Source organism: Schistocerca serialis, chromosome 11 (assembly GCF_023864345.2).
Source record: "Schistocerca serialis cubense isolate TAMUIC-IGC-003099 chromosome 11, iqSchSeri2.2, whole genome shotgun sequence".
NCBI lineage: Eukaryota > Metazoa > Arthropoda > Insecta > Orthoptera > Acrididae > Schistocerca > Schistocerca serialis.
Window position 1 is genome coordinate 198166863 of NC_064648.1, and position 19130 is coordinate 198185992.

General features: G+C 43.0%; 1 protein-coding gene across 1 annotated transcript in view; it reads left to right on the forward strand.

Moving 5' to 3' along the window:
- The window catches only part of LOC126427309 (tRNA-dihydrouridine(47) synthase [NAD(P)(+)]-like), a 237196-nt gene extending 224597 nt beyond the window's left edge, over window positions 1-12599 (forward strand). The window contains exon 11 of the mRNA XM_050089613.1: window positions 11932-12599. Within this exon, the coding sequence (XP_049945570.1) occupies window positions 11932-12004 (73 nt within the window). The 3' untranslated portion in view covers window positions 12005-12599. The remainder of the gene's footprint in view (window positions 1-11931) is intronic.
- Window positions 12600-19130: the final 6531 nt, after the last annotated feature.

The window sequence follows — 19130 nt, forward strand, 5'->3', positions numbered from 1 at the left end:
GTTTGACGGCTAGAGCCAGGTCATTGGCATAGCAGTATTTTCTGGACGAACTGTCAGGTAGATCAGATAGATATAGGTTGAACAGTAAGGGTGAGAGAACTGATCCTTGAGGCAATCCGTTGTTCAGCTTCCTCTCCTTACTTATGTTGCTTCCAGTGATTACCTGGAACTTCCGATCATTTAGCATGCTGTTAATCAGTCGAGCCATTGTTCTGCAGGGCATGATGCGGAGAAATTTGTAGATAAGGCCTTCCCTCCACACAGTGTCGAAGGCGGCAGTTAGATCAACAAATGCCACAGGTGTTTTCTGCTTCATTTGGTATCCTGACTCTATGAAGGATGTGAGAGACAATACTTGGTCGCAGCAGCTACGCCCTGGTCTGAAGCCTGCCTGATCAACTGGAAGGTTCTCTAAGATAGCGCTACTTATTCTGTTATATATTAGCCTTTCAAAAAGCTTGTAGCAGCAGCTGAGTAGGGAAATGGGGCGATAGTTTTCTACCCTGTTGCTGGGTTTGCCAGGTTTCAGAACAGATATTATCTTCACCTTTTTAAACTCAGATGGAAGTTGACCAGTCAGCAGGATGTCAGTGAAGAATTCTGCCAGCCATTTCTTAGCTTTTCCTCCCATATGGATCAGGAATTCTGGGTGGATACCATCGAATCCAGGTGCCTTAAGAGGTTTGAGGTCCTTCAGTCCAGAGTCAATGTCTGAAACTGTGAAGGGATGGGTATACTCAGATGAGGGAGATGCCTTCTTTTTAAGGTCACGAAGCTGTCGTCTGATATGTCTTGTATGTTTCTTGTCAGGAGGTACTCTTGAGGTGGTAATGATGTGGGAAGCAATTTGGTCTGGTGTTATTTCGGAATTTTTTCTGCATGCTGGTGCACTTCCTCCCAGTTTTCTCAGAAGACTCCATGCTTTCCTGCTCGAGTGGGTAAAGTCCATAGTTTTGACTGTTTCTGCCCATTTCTGACTCCGAGACATGTCCAAGCTGGACAATAGTTCCGTAGCTATCTCTGGGTCACCACTTTGCTGGAAGTATTGGTACAGTGTTTCACTTTCCTCATTCCATCCTGGAATATATTCTTTTCGGTATCCTCTTGGCATACACTTTTTAGCTGTTGCTGTTACTGCACCAATGAAGCGTTGATAGTTATTATGTGATGGAGGTATCCATCGAATGGTCTTATCCAGTTCCGTTGAAAACTTCATCCAGTCGGCTTTCTGGAAATTCCATCGAGCGTGCGGAGTTGATCGTATGACAGGAACAGTGCAGCCAATTTGTATTATTACAGGTCTGTGTAGGCTGTGAGGAAAGGCATCTATCACTTTCCTTGTGGTGTTGATGGGAAAGCCAGTTTCGTTGCAGCTAACAAAGCATAAGTCAGGATTTGAATCCTTGTCCCAAGCAGCTGACCTGAAAGTACCTTGATCTTTGGCATCAAACACTAGATGAAGATTATTCTCTTCGATCCATTCTGCAAGCATGCTCCCATTTTCATCATTTTGAGAGTACTTCCAAAGTTCATGGTGACTATTGAAGTCTCCTATGTAAATTGCAGGATGTTCTGCTGTGTGTAGGACAAAATCAGGCCATGTTGTTTTGGGTGGTTTGTAAACATTTGTAATAGTAATGCCGTGCAATTGTATGACAACTGTATGTATATCTGCCTCCACACTTACAGAAATCAGCGAAGCTTCGTTTATGTTGTTACGGACATACGTAGCAATTCCATACACCTCGTGGTAAGTTACACCAAGTGCAGAATATCCAGGAATTCGACCTCGGCTTCGGAATATTTCTTCGCTGGAAACACGAGTTTCTTGAATGGCGGCGACATCGATATTGTTGTCCAGCAAAAATTTTGACAGGTAGTCACACTTTGCCCTGCTAATGCTTTCGATATTCAGTTGAAGGAGTCTGATAGTTGGTCCAATGTTTCTTGTTAATGAGCTCTGAAAAGAACTGTTTCTGCTATTTAATTGATATGTCATTGCCAGGAGATCCTATGGATAGTCTGGCTGCCTGTAATCACTGTTGCTCAATTAGCACCACCCAGGAGGCACGTGTAGGGTATTTTAAGGTTAAACCTACGGACGTGAGCAACGCTACCTCCCAAGACAGCAGTAAGTGGGCATTATCCTGTTGGAAAACACCCTCTGGTATGCTGTTCATGAGTGGCAGCACAACAGGTGGAATCACCAGACTGACAAACAAATTTGCAGGCAGAGGACGAGGGATAATGAGAGTGCTCCTGCTGTCATACGAAATCACACTCCAGACCAAAAATTAGGCCCAATGTATCCAGCATGCAGACATCCAACACATGCCTATCACTGGCACTGAAGCATCTACATCTACATCTACATCTATACTCCGCGAGCCACCTTACGGTGTGTGGCGGAGGGTACTTATTGTACCACTATCTGATCCCCCCTTCCCTGTTCCATTCACGAATTGTGCGTGGGAAGAACGACTGCTTGTAAGTCTCCGTATTTGCTCTAATTTCTCGGATCTTTTCGTTGTGATCATTACGCGAGATATATGTGGGCGGTAGTAATATGTTGCCCATCTCTTCCCGGAATGTGCTCTCTCGTAATTTCGATAATAAACCTCTCCGTATTGCGTAACGCCTTTCTTGAAGTGTCCGCCACTGGAGCTTGTTCAGCATCTCCGTAACGCTCTCGCGCTGACTAAATGTCCCCATGACAAATCGCGCTGCTTTTCGCTGGATCATGTCTATCTCTTCTATTAATCCAACCTGGTAAGGGTCCCATACTGATGAGCAATACTCAAGAATCGGACGAACAAGCGTTTTGTAAGCTACTTCTTTCGTCGATGAGTCACATTTTCTTAGAATTCTTCCTATGAATCTCAACCTGGCGCCTGCTTTTCCCACTATTTGTTTTATGTGATCATTCCACTTCAGATCGCTCCGGATAGTAACTCCTAAGTATTTTACGGTCGTTACCGCTTCCAATGATTTACCACCTATGGCATAATCGTACTGGAATGGATTTCTGCCCCTATGTATGCGCATTATATTACATTTATCTACGTTTAGGGAAAGCTGCCAGCTGTCGCACCATGCATTAATCCTCTGCAGGTCCTCCTGGAGTACGTACGAGTCTTCTGATGTTGCTACTTTCTTGTAGACAACTGTGTCATCTGCAAATAGCCTCACGGAGCTACCGATGTTGTCAACTAAGTCATTTATGTATATTGTAAACAATAAAGGTCCTATCACGCTTCCCTGCGGTACTCCCGAAATTACCTCTACATCTGCAGAACCAGCTTTTGTCAGAAAACAGAACAGACTTCCACATAGCTCTCCGATAAGCTCTCACTTGACACCAGTAAAGTCGCAGACGGCGTAGTTTGGATCAGTGGAATGCAAACTGTAGAGCGTTTTCCTTTTAGCTGTCCTCGAAGTAACCAATTTATAACAATCAGTTGTGTCAATGTTGTACCGACCGCTGATCACATTTCTGCTGCGGATGCAGTACGACGCACCAGAGGCAGTGGCAAACGTGACGGTCTTCCCTCTCACAGGGGAACCTCCCCATCGCACCCCCCTCAGATTTAGTTATAAGTTGGCACAGTGGATAGGCCTTAAAAACTGAACATAGATCAAACGAGAAAACAGGGAGAAGTTGGGTGGAACTATGAAAAAATAAGCAAAATATACAAACAGAGTAGTCAATGCGTAAGATAGGCAACGTCAAGGACAGTGTGAGCTTAGAAGCAACGTGGTCCCGTGGTTAGCATGAGCCGCTGTGGACCTAGAGGTCCTTGGTTCAAGTCTACCCTCGAGAGAAAATTTTACTTTCTTTTTTTTCGCAAAGTTATGATTTGTCCGTTTGTACACTGACATCTCTGTTCACTCTAATAAGTTTAGCGCCTGTGTTTTGCGACCGCACCGCAAAACCGTGCGATTGTTATTGAAGTCGTGAGCTATATTTGCTGGATTCATATTGCCCACGGGATACATCTCACGTATTCAATGCACTCTCGTCCAAAGTAGCGAACAGTCAACTGCCAGCCAGGGAGCCTCGTTAGCAGGAATACTCTCTCTTCCGTGCGCGCTAGTCGACTGACGTCGTGTGTTTCGATGTTTGTTTAGGTGTGGCGTCCCCGTACTACGGCGCAGTTACCTCGCATCAGACAGACGGACAAATAATAATTGTCTGAAAATAAAAAACTAAACTTTTCAGTCGATGGACGACTTCCTGTGACTGTACACTCTCGTGACCGCCACTGCCGGCAGTCGTGTCCAGCGGTTGAATTCCTGCCAACTCTTTCTGCAGTATTGCAGAAGGAAGATCCAGCTTGTCGGAGCCCTATTGCACGACCTCATTCAAACTCAGTCACTCATTTATAATACCGTATCCGTCATCTCGAAGACGTTCTTGACTGACATCAACTCGTTGTGTCCAATCTCATAGTTAACTAATGCTCACAACCATTGTAGCACATGTTTAAAGCAAACCTGATCTGCATTCTCATGGCGGTGTTACTGGATGTCAGTTTTTAGATTTAGAAATGCACATGCCAAATTTTGTTTATTTTGCACAACTCCTTCTTGGTGTTTGGACTTTTAGTTTTCCACCAGTATATGTCAAGCCCCACCTCCACTAAATAGGGGTGTGTTAACCCCACAGTAATTGTCTTCTGGCACTAATTTTTGTGTATAGTGAAGGTAAAATGTAAAGATTCTTAGTCCGTGACCTGAATACCGACGTTACTGACGGCAAAATGTGACACTAGGAGGGAGTGGGGAAGTCGTGGCGAGTCCCTCACCCTGGCTATTCTTAGCTTCCTGTAAAGACCCTGGTACACATTTTGACAGTAGGCTGAGGCTGTCCAGGAGGCACTGGAATGAGGAAAAATCCTCTCACCCAACCGGGGTTGACCCGGGGCTTCTAGAGGTGTAGTTAAGTACTCTACCGACTAGACCACTGCGGCTCCAAATGTATGAGGGACATACAGTAAGTAATACAACTCATTTGTTTTTCTTCTGAAAGCCAGTTTGTATTATTCAGGATTTCAATACAGCACATTATTCCGTCTCTTGTGGCTTCAAAATCGTATTTTTCGACGTGCTCTTCGTTCTGTGCGACACCCTTACGCGCGACCTTTCCGGAAGGGTCGGTGTGCCCGAACGGTACCACTCTAGTGGTCGACTTCGGAGCCATCATCGTCTGCATCGGTAACCTCCCTGCCGTCCACGTACTGCTTCTCGAGGAGTGCGTCCTTCGTTTGGCCAAACAGATGGAAGTCGGAATGTGTCAGATCCGGGCTGTCGGGTGGACCAGGAAGAACAGTTCGATGAAGTTTCGTGAGTTCCTCTCGGCTGTGCAGGCTCGTTTGAGGACTCGCACTGTCGTAGAGAAATAGTTCATTTGCAATTTTGTGGTGACGAATGTGCTGAAGTCATTTCTCCAGTTTTGTGATTGGGGGAGCACAATACACTTCAGAATTGACGATTGCAAAAAAATGGTTCAAATGGCTCTGAGCACTATGGGACTAAACATCTATGGTCATCAGTCCCCTAGAACTTAGAACTACTGAAACCTAACAAACCTAAGGACATCACACAACACCCAGCCATCACGAGGCAGAGAAAATCCCTGTCCCCGCCGGGAATCGAACCCGGGAACCCGGGCGTGGGAAGCAAGAACGCTATCGCACGACCACGAGCTGCGGGCTTGACAATTGCACCTTGAGTTCAGAAATGAAAGAGAATAATCCCTTCGAAGTCTCGGAAGACATTCACCGTGGCATTTCTTTAGAGTAGAGGTGGGTGTGATACCAATCTGCAGATAGTTGTTTTGTTTCTGGTTTGAAGTCACAATTCCCGTAAGAGTTCAGGCAACCTGAGCGCATTTGCACAGACAAAGGTCAGCGGCCGGGTAGCCATATATGAAGATAGTAACTGTTCATCAATGGTATCTGTTATTTCGAGAACAGTTACTATCCATATATATAGTTAAATGACTACCTGGCCATTGACCGTCTGTGCAAATGCACACAGGTTGCCTGAACTCTTACGCCAATTATCACCGTAGTGGGTGCGAGTAAGGAGTGGATGGGCAAATATCTATTAGGAACATTACGTATATAGATTGTGGACAGTTGTGAATGTGGGTCTCATGGGAAGCGTGCAAGGGATAAGTCCCTGCAGTCGCCCTATTCATCTGTGTCCTCGGTGGCTCAGATGGATTGAGCGTCTGCCCTGTAAGCAGGAGATCCAGGGTTCGTGTCCCGGTCGGGGCACACATTTTCAGCCGTCCCCATCGAGGTATATCAAGAACACCTGAGGGTTTCAATTAATTATTATTAGCCTCATAACACTCAGACAATTCCACACACATGGTCCTTCGTTGCTCTTTATGGTCTTCCACAGAGTGGCGCACATAAAACTGGCCCCTGCACTGAATGGAATACAAATGAAGAAAATCAACATACATCATCGCTTTCTTACATTTTTATTGTACAGTTTCATTATTAACTATGTAATTAACAGTTTAAGTGACAGATTTACTTTTATTAGTTTACTAAGCATGTTTTAGAAAGGAATATAAAGTCTGTGTTCAAAATGTTCTCCGCCAACATACGAGCAAAGTTGTTCACGTTGAAGCGTGTTAAGGAAAACACTTTTCTGTACTTTTTGAGGAATGTTCTAAATTTCTTCATATGTGTTGTTTTTTAATGTGTCAAGTGTTCTGGGATTGTTGCTATAGACTCTAGCCTTTAGAAATCCCCAGAGGTAAAAGACACACGGTGACAAGTTGGGAGAGCGCGGTTTCCACAAGCTCTTTACTAATGCTCCTCTCTTCTGTAAAATGTATGTAAATGAGCTAAGGACAAACCTGACATATGAGAAGTTGCCCCATCTTCCTGGAAATATGCACAACATTTTTTGTTTGCAGTTAACAAAGCTGAAAATTTGTTGCAACTAAACGTGTGTTGACAGTTTCATCGGAGAACAATGGCCTGACAATTCTGTTACCAGATACAGCACACGATACACCAATTTTTAAATTGTGTAACGGCTTTTGCAGTTTGGCATGGGGATTGTCTGTAGCCCATTGTCTTGTGTTTTGTGAAATAACATAACTTGACAGATGAAACCAAGCTTCATCCGTCGAAAAAAGGAGGAACGGATCAAGACGTCCCCCAGTGACATTTTCCAGCAACCGATTACAGTAATGTGTACGCTTACCCTTGTCTGCTTCTTTTATTTGCTGAACAACACTCACACGGTAAGGTTCCATTTTTAAGCCACGAAGGATGTGTTGACACGACCTGCAAGATATTCGACATTGCTGCGATAATCATCGTGGTGACTTGTGGGGACTTCTTTCAGTGTGTGCCGTCACATTTACCACACGTTCAGGTGTACATAGAGTCAGTGCCTTATTTCTCTTTGAATTAACAACACTGCCTGTTGAACGCCACTTTCTCACTAAATTTTGAATTGTTGATTTTGCAGGAGTATTACTTTCAGGAAACTTTCCACGAAAAGTGTCATGAGCAACTTTAATGCATTCAGACCACACATATTCTTCAACAATTGTAAGTAGGCTGTTTAGGTTTTTTTATTGGTAACGCCACCTCTGTATGAAAATCACTGGCTGTGCTGTGTGCAGTCTGTGGCTGCTTTGCATTGTTGTAATACTCACCATTGTAGTGTTGGGCAGCGGCAGCTGGATGTGAACAGCGCGTAGCGTTGCGCAGTTGGAGGTGAGCCGCCAGCAGTGGTGGATGTGGGGAGAGAGATGGCGGAGTTTTGAAATTTGTCATGAACTGCTATATTTATATATGATGATATCAAGGTAAATACATTGTTTGTTCTCTATTAATATCTTTCATTTGCTAACTATCCCTATCAGTAATTAGTGCCTTCCATAGTTTGAATCTTTTATTTAGCTGGCAGTAGTGGCGCTCGCTGTATTGCAGTAGCTTGAGCAGCGAAGATTTTTGTGAGGTAAGTGATTTGTGAAAGGTATAGTTTAATGTTAGTCAGGGCCATTCTTTTGTAGGGAATTTTGAAAGGCAGATTGCGTTGCGCTAACAAAATATTGTGTGTCAGTTTAAGCACAGTCTTGTATAATTGTTAAAAAAGGGGACGTTTCACAATGAACACCCGTTATTCAGTGGATTAAGGTGTCGTAACGGCGACCGGAACAGTCGCGGGGTCGAAGTGACGGAAAACGCGGCGGGACCCGCGGAGCGGCCCACAAACAGCAACACAATGGGAGAGGACAGACACGACCGATGAAGGACCTTACGACAGCAACAACAAAACGACAGAGTCAAGAAAACCTAACTAGACAACCACGTCCACTTGTAAACAAAACACGAAAGTAAATACGCTGTCTAAGGCGAGGTGATATGTCCTGAGACCAGTGTGCGATTTGCAGGGGGGGATGGGGGGATTTCCCCCCCTCTGCCTCAGACCATCCCCTCCTCTGGCTTAAGTTTATGCATCACAACCTGGGATGTTTATTTCCCACGCACTGGAGTAAAACTTTACATATAATTTAAATTTGTGGAGCCGAACACTGAAAGTTTTTAATACAGTCATACTATTAATATGTTTGCTTATTAATTTTGAAAAAGTGTTATGTAGTAGTTAAGCACTTCAAAACATTTAGAACTAAATCATCATTCTAATGTTGTCATTGTTGCTTTCGTCTAAGGTGCGTCATCCGTTTACTTGCGAGCTTGCGAGGGAAGTAGTGTGTCAGTCATACCGCAGCAGTCGTACGGCAGAGTTGGGTGAGCTGGGGGCTGAAGTTCCCACCCCGGGCCCTGACACAGGGTTGTGACCGGCCCGGTGCCAGTGCGAACATCTACCGTTAGGCCACCTTTTGGCAACGGTATGGCGGCGCGGACTAACACGCCTGGGACGAAAGCACACATTACTAAATAACGCACCATCGTCTGCTTCTAGTTCCTAGGACACAGTTTCGCGGACCGTCTTTAAATACTCTTCTCTTCCACCATCGTTTTCTTTTCCTTTGGTTTTCATTTCCGTTGTTAGCTGCGTGTGCAAGTACCAAGTAGGCTGCCACTGCGATACTTTATCATCGTTTATACTGCAAGACCGACAGACGTGTGGCACAAATTCTGTTGCTTTGGTATAAATTAACCTGCCGCATGCAACATACGCCGCAAGATGTTGCCTGTTGTAGCATGCTACAAGACGACGCACGCCACATTTCCGTAGCATGCCACAATGTTGCAAGACGTCGCCCCAGCGTAAACGAGGCTTTAGAGCCAGGTCTGTATTGTGTGGTGGATGTGATGTGTTGCGTACGAAACTAAAACCTGCAGTCAGATCCAAACGTCGTAGAAAACTGTGAAGGTGTCATCCTGCAGCAAGATAACGCTCGCCCACATTCTGCCAAACGGACAGCCGACGAAATAAAGGAGTTGAGATTTGAGGTGCTGGAGCATCCACCATACAGTCCAGACCTGGCTCCTAGTGATTTTCACATGTTTGGACCCTTAACGGAACCACTACAGGAAATAAAATTTGAAAGTGATGAAGAAGTCATTGCTTCGGTGCAAAACTAGTTACAGATGCAACCGAAAAACGTATTTTCTGATGTAAAAAAAAAAAAAAAAGGTTGTAAAATGTCGGGAAAACTGCATTGAACTCCACAGAGTTTACGTAGAAAAATAACGCATGTTTCAGTTTTCTATCATCAGAATAAGTACAGCTTTTCACAAATGTGCCTTTACTTTTTGAATTCCCATCGTATACCTGTATGTAGATGATTTTGTAAATAAGCTTTACCTATAATGTACATTTAAAGATATAACAGGGGATGGCTTTTCTGATAGTGCATACGCGCAAATAGTGAGTTTCGGCATTGACATCTATTTATAAATAACTGTTTAACCATGGGTAACGCCACGGTCCAAGCTAGTAACATATGTAATTATACTAACCCCCTAAGACATCCCGCCCACTGGTAAAAGCACAAATCGCACACTGCCTGAGACGTACGCGAGGTTAGACCAGCAGGCTGAGCGAGAGGCAGGCGCTTAAGCACTCTAACGGGGACGCTGCTGTTGGCCGCTGGGACCCCGTGTTCCACTGTGGCGCCCTCACTCTAAATGCGGGCCAGGAGGCGCGTGCCGCCACAGCTTACGGCGCGACGGTGCAGAGACCTCAAGGAGTCTTCGACGTCCGTGACGTCTGGCGGGGATTCAAATTCCGTGGCACGCGGTACCGGATAAGGCGTGACGGTTAAGTACACGATTTATAATGACTACTTTCGTACGAACTACTCACACGCTACTGCTGTTGGAAGGTGGCATAGAAACTGACGAGCTAGTAACGCTACTCACATGCGTTCGCAGTACGGTTCGGGCCGGTTTTATGTGCGCCACTCTGTATTAGGCAGTGAGGAATCCAGTGGTCACACACTTTTCAGTACCGCAACTGGTGTACGAATGTGTCACTACTACTGACAGGGACGTCCGGTCGAGCACCGAGGTGTCGGATTGTGATCTGTCGACTGCCACAGACGAGTGTGTCTGGACGTTCTGACAGTGCAGGAGCTACAGCTGTGTGCAGCTGGCCGGCACGTGGCGGATCGGACAGGTTTGTGTGAACTTGTTTTGATAGTGACGGACGCCTCACCCGATGACACTGTATGCTTTTCGTCACTGCAGGTCTCCGTAGTCATTCTGCGACCGCGTACAAATATCTGCAATTCTCTGGTTTTCCGCAAAATAAAATCGACGAATGTTCTCCGCTCGGAATGGACTTATGTAACAGATGCCATTTCGAAGGCTACTTATGCCGCTGCCAGGTATTGGAACTTCATGAAACTGTAGGGCCTGAAGTGAGAACATTTCACTATGCCCCTCAACAAACTGTGCATGCATTTGTTATTGCATGCCCCTCATGTACCAAGTTTGTTTGTGTGGTGTGCGTACGGTAAGACCTTCGGTACACACACCATCAGGTTATTTGACTTGTCGCTCTTACGAAGTAGGCGAGTGTCAGCAATATGTCTCGTGGTCTTATCGTGTCGTGTTTATCTTCTGCCGTTAGGTCAGACGATAGAAATACCACCTGCACGCTTACAGTAGCAGATTGACGGTGACCAACTTTAAACAGAACTTGATTAATTTTCACACACATTTATTAAAATAATAAAAAAGCATAGATATACGTAACTTGATTCTGGATACTGTTTACAATTGACAATCTGAAGTTCCTTTGGTCTTGGTACCTTAATTTTATTCTCACATATCTCTGATACTTGACAAAGTGTCTATACATTTCTCTTCATGGCTATGTACAGGAATATGATGATCTTATCAGGCGCAGACTGAAACTTGACTATAGACTGGTACAGACAAATGCAGACTGACTAATCAGAGGTCTGTACACTCATTATAATACCTCGCACGTTCAGGTATCACTGCGCGAGTGTGATCTGCGAAGAGAAGGTTCTACGTTAGGAGCAATCTCATTGGCTGCATTACGTATTAATACGCGGATCGGCGGAAGCAGAATTTGGTCCATCTCTATGGCAGCACCATCTCGTAGTGCAGAGATGGACGAGCGCTGCGCCTGCGCTGTTGTGCTTAGGGGGGCGCGCTCTAGTGGGAAAGTTGTGTACGCGCTCACTACGTGGAACTATGTACACAACAGTTTGAAGTTGTTGTTGACTTTCCAGAGATATGCTGAAACATTACACACACACACACACACACACACACACACACACACGCACACGCACGCGCACATATATTTTTATGTGTATACATTATTCACTTAATTATTGACACGGAGAAATAGTCTAACAAGTAAACTCTCGTCCTGTTTTTGAAGTAACTGTAATTGTCTGTTTATAGTATACAGACCCCAGAGGTATCGGTGTGTTCTGTGTTGCAGTGAGATGCTGTTGGGCCCGGTGCCCGCGGACTACAAATTCCTGCCGAAGCACAAGGCGAGCGCGTGGGCCTGAGAGTAGAGACGTGTGGGCCCCGGGGAGCGCAGGTTCGGCGCGACGGCCCACACACTGCTCTGGCGGCGAGGTGCCACATTTCACTCTCCGCTGTGCCACTGCACGAGCCGCACTGCTGGAGGCAGCGCTCGTCTGATAGAGGAGCTGATTTTGTGAAAGTGTGCGAGACGACACGGAAGGTTGTTGTCATAAGAGACGGGGTATAGAGAAAAGTCAGTTTGTGATAATTTTTGTTTTTATTATTGATATCTGAAATGTGCCTTTATTCCAGGGATCCTGTATAAAGTAACATTGTGCACCACATTGCAGTTTGAATGTATTATCGAGTTATTTGCCTATTTGCTGAAAGTGACAGCTTTAACGTCAGCCACCTGGTGGTGACAGGGAGTGCAAACCTAGCCCGTGTACAGCAGCTGTGCTTTTTGTGAGGTCACTGTGGACGTTCTGGCCAGGGAAGTCAGATGATAGTAATAATGGCAGATTGTAATTTATATGCCTCTGCCTTGTGCATCTCGTGGAATTTTTGCTTCAACCTTCTTCCTGTGGCTGTTGATTGTGGTGAAGTGTTATTAAAGGAAGTACACAATACTGCAAACTTTATTTTCATTCCTCTCCACACTGTTTAGGTTAGTGATCGACTCGCCCGGATTGCCCCGTGTGCTAACACACCACTACCGGGGTCTGGGCAGGTGCGACAGCCCCGGACCGAATTCGTCCGGCAGATTGACGAAGAGGCCCAGCGAGGGGGCCAGACTGGATATGGTTTTAGACAGTTCCCAGATCCACCTGTGTGAATACTGGGCAGTTTCCCAAGTTCCACCTCAGTTGAACTATATGTAGACATTTAGAAAATGTCACACTGATAAGACTGTACGCTACAATTTGGGGGAGGGGAGAGGGGGGGGGCGGCAATAGGGAGGCATCCGATTAACTGTGCCAAATCTGAAATTAACCACGCTGCCCCGAGTAGTTGCAGGGCAAAGGCATAAGAAAAAGTAGTAGTTTAGTCCAGTTACCAGCTTTGTAAATAATGGAAGCCTCAATATTTTAGCACAGGTCAATAAGCTGATATCTGTTTGAAGTTTCAAAAATTTAACGAGTGGCAATAATCTACAGAATAACTGTACGTGTTAGCAACTCACTAGCAGATTGCTACATAATAGCTATACGCTTTGATTATCCAATTGACAGACTTTTAAAAAAAAATTTGAGTACCAAACACTAACTATATGAAACAAGTAACAAGTGTGTGTGAACTGCTTGAGTGCTAGCCTGCCACTGACACACACTGTGTGACTCCTACATATACACGCATATTAAGAAAATTACGGAATGTTAAAATACTAAGGTATTCCATTTTAGATATTGAGATAAAGTACAGAAGAATTGACAGGGACAAAGATAAAGTAGGCAGTGAAGTAAGGTTTTGTAACCAAAAGCTGCATAACCAGCAAGTGACCTAATAATAGGTACTAGTATATGAGGGGAGAAGTTTTAATGTGGATGGGGATTCCCATAGATAACCAGGAATTTTCGACAAAGCAAAATTTTCTAATTGGAATAACTAACAAACTAAAAGGTTATATTTTTGGAAACAGAGAAATCAGCGTGACAAAACAACGGAACTGTTTTTTGGAAAGAATTCCATTTGGAGATTAGAACATTCTCTGGCAGGAAAATTTTAAGTATATGCAACTTTGTAAGTATTAAGTTTTCAAGAAAAGAAAAATATTTCACTCAGGCAGGGGAATGAGGGCTGTCAGGTAAGCTATTTCAATCAAAGAACAAATAATTTTTAGCATCGTTCTATTCTGAAGTTCACACAGATTGCATGTATAGTAAATTGTGAACATTTCTTTAAATATGGTAATTCTATAAGAACTAAATACATTGTCATCGGCAATTGGTAAATTACACAGTGAATAATGAAGTTTGGTAAAATATTGCTTGAATAAGAAATAAAACAACGGAGAGTTCAGGCCAAAGTGTCCAAGTGTTTGTAGGTTGTGAATATGTGTATGTTTTCCATTTACGAAGGAGGACTTTTTCATACAAAAGTTTAAATGTTTAGCAGCCTCATCGTTGTACTTGTGTGTGACTCAGTTATGGTGACCAACTATTTTAAAAGAAAATAAGAGAGATACTTTCATCCGTGACAAAAAATAAGGAAGATCTTTAAATGCACAATGAAATTTCACCAAAAATCAAAGCAGTATTCATAAAAGATAACAAATATTTACACATATTTTGCGACAGATTTTGCGTTAGACAGTAGTTTTACGTCATTCTTGGCAAATTCAGAGAATTCAACTATGTGAATAAGGCAAATTCATGGCAACTGGCAGTTCAGATTTGATTAGGTTTGTACTACTTCCCTTCCTTACATCTGCCCACTTATTATTCATAAGAGGAAATACTTTCTCGGTGTGAGCATACCTTCCTGGTACAACATAACCTACCAAATTATCCAAGTTTTCAAAATTCACATTATTTGACTTTAAAGTTCGTAAAACTTTTGTCCATTTCTGGCTAATGCTACCCCCTATAAAGAGACAGCACATTTAACGGCATCATTAGAACTACAAAATTCCTCATATAATTCCATTTTTTGAAAGCCTTTCTACACGAGATGTGAGAGATAACCATGTAGTGTTTACATATTGCAGGATTTCAGCCTATACATCATCAGCAAATTCAAAAAGACTCAAACTCAGGACCTTTGCCTTTCACGGGCAAGTGCTCTACCATGCATGCATGCATGCATGTTCCATGGTATTATGAAGCACATGGTTAAAACAACTGGCTTTGAGGATTTTTTTTCATTCTGATTACGTAATAATTTTATGACAGAACGGTGCTTGCCATATTTTATATTGGCACCTTCAGAACAATATGATGATCTATTACTGACATTCAAATTATGTGACTTCAGTGAGTTTTTAACAACCTATGGACACCCATTGCAGTTTCATCTGCCTGTTCCATGAAATCCAACAATTTGTTTTGAATTCTATAAAAGGGATCAAAATATCATGTTACAAATGGAAATATGTTCCTGTTTAGGTGACTGGAGACATCTGTTGCTAAAGAAAAGAATATCCTACTCTTTTTGGGGGTCATTTAAAACTTCCAAAAAATAGTTCACACTTCTTGGGGCCAATATGTTCATTATGATCATTTCAGCTTTAGTTTGCCTGCAAAATATTTTGTTTGACATATTAGATTGTTTGAACATGTTTTTTGAAAGTTTGGTCACACAATCCAAGCTCCTATAGCTTATATTGTGTTGTATTGTGTAGTAGACTAATGATGGGGAACTTTCAATAGTTTTCACATTGTCATTTGTTAGGTCTGTGCTCAGGAATCCTCACTGCGAATAATAAAATCTTGAACAAAGACTCACAGTAAGAGTGGCACTACAATGAAGTCCTGTTTAACCACCAAGTGTCGATTGACCATTTCTAAGATAATCAGTAGACATAGTGTCAATATGGAATCAGATGTGTCTGCTGTCCAACGTTTCAATGAAGTCTGAAAACGCGTGAAAAATTTAAGTGCTTGAAAAATATTTGTATGTATGTAAAAAAAAGGGGGGGGGGGGGTTGAAAACTGGAGGAAAATGCCCAGTGGGCCTGAAAATATGGGCGGCAGGATGATAGGAAAACATTTGTTCAGATACGGGAGATCCCAGGAAATACAGGAGAGTTGGTCACCCTAGACTCAATGCCTCCTCTATGTGGTGAGTAGAAGTCTATCCTTTTCATAAAATTGTTGAATAAGAAATTAGTCATTTCATGTAACTATCTTGTATGCACTACTAATGACAAGAGATCAGAAGAGAAAAAAATAATATTGACATCAGGAGCGGTATAAGATAAGCAGGATAGTCCCACCTTGCTGTGTTACAAAGTAAACTACAGACTGCACACTTTTCATCCAATCTGTAATGCTTGGTCAACAAAAATGTGTATTTTGACTGCGAAATGCCACAGATGGTGACAGAGATGTTCCTGCTCTCTCTTGGCTTCCTCATAAAAATCTTTCAGAAGCCATTTGACTATGTGAAGGGGTCAGCAGAAGAAAGTTCTAACTCACAAGAGCTTCATTTCGAGTTGTTACATGATATACACCAGTTGAGTTCAGATACAAGACCATACATACAGTAAAATGAAGCAATTTATATTGTAGACAGTTCCTTCTAACAGCACAAATGGAATTACTTTTTACCAGCAGATGCTGTGTCGAAAAAAGATAATAGGTGTGATCAGACTGAAAATTACAAAATTGATGGTTAGCACCTTCTTCTACCGACCCTTTTATTTAGTCACCGAGAATTATTTTGCTGCGGGAAGTGATACGTGTTGTATAGCTGTTGAAAAATACCTCCCTTGCACCTCTGCTACAACTTGTTTAGTTTTGTCCGCAGTACAGGGCAGTTTTCAGCCTTTGCATCAATTTTCATCCATCTCCTGCATGAAACGCATTATAAAGGCTTATTGTAATCCAGTTTCACAGGACAGAGTGGATCAGGTTATGGTTGTGGAAAGGGGCCTTAGTGAGTTACTGTTAGTTGCACAAACACGCAAACTTTTATTTTGCTAAGAACGACTTAATTGCACATTGCCTTAAAAGGTTCAAATTAAAACAATACAGCTGAAGGCCTAGTTAAGAAAACTTGCGATACCTCCTGGGCTGAAGGCCCAAAACCACACCAAAAAAAAAGGACAGCTGAAGGCCTGAAGACAAGTTATTAAAAATGCTTTAAAGAATGCAGCGGCTGAAAGGCCTTTAAAAGAGGAAATAAATACTTGCCTGAAGGCCACACACTGGACATTGAACAACTCAGGTCTTGGGGCCTGGATAACAAGAATTGTGTTTGTCTATCTTTTACAGTTCAGAAATTACTAATGTTCAAAGTTACCTTGATGCATGTGTTGTAGCAGTCGATATGAAGGTAATTTCCCAACTTTGAACATTAATAACTTCTAAACTGTAAAAGATAGACAAACACAAATTTGAAAATTGATTTGTTTAAAAAGTATTTTTTTAAAAAAGTTTATCTGTTGTTGTTTTTTTAAAAAAATACTTTTTAAACAAATCAATTTTCAAATTTGTGTTTGTCTATCTTTTACAGTTTAGAAGTTATTAATATTCAAAGTTGGGAAATTACCTTCATATCGACTGCTACAACACATGCATCAAGGTAACTTTGAACATTAGTAACTTCTAACTGTAAAAGATAGACAAACACAAATTACACCACTAAATTCCAGAGCTCAAGTGAGTGTTATTTCATGTGTCATACACCCCCCGCCCCTTTTTCCCATTTAAAAAAAAAAAAAAAAAAAAAAAAAACAACCTTGAATCCAAAATGGTGGATTTCAAGATGGCGGCCATGAATGACAGTCACACCAAAAGTTGCGGCCCCACATCAAACCTATGTTCCCATCATCACATTTCAGTTTGCCCTTTAATCTTTCCAACTTATGAAGGTGTCCAAGTACTTTTGACTCGCGTTGTACATTGTCATCAGCAAATGGTAAATTACACAGTGATTAATAAAGTTTAGTAAAATACTGCTTGAATAAGAAATAAAACAATGGAAAGTCCTGGCCACAGTGCCCAAGTGTTTGTAGGTTGTGAATGTGTGTCTTTTCCATTTACGAAGCAGGACTTTTTCCTACAAAAGTTTAAATTTTTAGCAGCCTTTGCATTGTGCTTGTGTGTGACTTGATTATGGTGACCAACTATTTTGAAAGAAAATAAGAGAGATACTTATATCCTTGACCAAAAAAAAATAAGGAAGATCTTGAAGAGCACAGTGAAAATTCACCAAAAATCAAAGCAGTATTCATAAAAGATAACTATTTAATTACACATCACAAATATTTATACATATTTTGCTACAGATTTTGCCTTAGGCAGTAGTTTTATATCATTCTTAGCAAATTCAAAGAATTCAACTATATGATGGCTGAAGGCCTTATTTTAAAATTAAAACAAGTAAATTAATAGACAGCTGAAGGCCTCGCACAGTACATCAGACTAAAATGAAAATGACAATCTAAAACCGACTGAACAGTGGTGCTCAGAAGTGTTCCAAGGGTCGGCCTGAGGAGGTAGCTGCAACATAAGGTGAGTGCGACAGGCAGCCAAAAGCAAGGTTAAACAATCAGATGGCAACCCGACCCAGGGACGACTGAAAGGCCGACCAACGACCTTATCATTTGCCTTCCTCCTGACCGACGGCTCAGCAGCGGAAAGTATCAGCTGAGGACGAAGATATCAGGAGCACTAAGTCTTCAAAATTGGCGTCTAAAAACGGCCAAAGCACAATAACCATTCTAAGGAAAAAATATGAACAAACTACTAAAACGCTGTCGAATGACACGCCGGGCCAGACAGCGTCAGCACGGCGAGGAAAAACACGCTGCCGGAAAGCTACGCTAACGACCAGGGAGGTACCTGGGGCGTTAATGGCCACAAGGCAGAAAATACTGCTGGTCCACTTCTCTGATAAGTAACAAAGAATTTAATAGTTAGAGACCATAAAGGAAGATGGCTGCAAAATTTCGCCGACTTCAACACACCGTACGTTGCTGCTAGCTGGGACGGCCCAGGAAGCAACAACCCGGGATGAACGAAGAGACGTCACAGCAGTTGAGGTTTGATAACAGGTTAACTGATCACTCAACTTCAGTGGCCAGGTTCGGTGGGCAACGAACTTCACAGCTCTCGCAGCTTGCGCCTCTCAACCCGACTGCGCGTACACACTGCCAGTGGTCCCGGCCCTCGGAGACATCCTCGCTGCTCTGTCCTGACCAAACGACTCCGTGCAGCACGCAGACAGCATTAAAATAGCTGCTTAGGCAAAACCTCACACGGTTCCACGAAACAATTCCACAGACAACTCGAACAGTAATAAAGCCAGTGACTGTGGAAGAAAGGACGAATCACAAATCAACACACACAGAGAAGCGGTAGGCGACTAAATACACGTTGTTCGATTAGACGACCAACCGAGGTCATCCCCACTCAAGTTACGAGTGTCGGCAACAGTCGGGCGAGTCATGGGTGTACGGGCCTCACTTCTGCTGTGTCCCCGACTGAACCCCCAACACAGGAC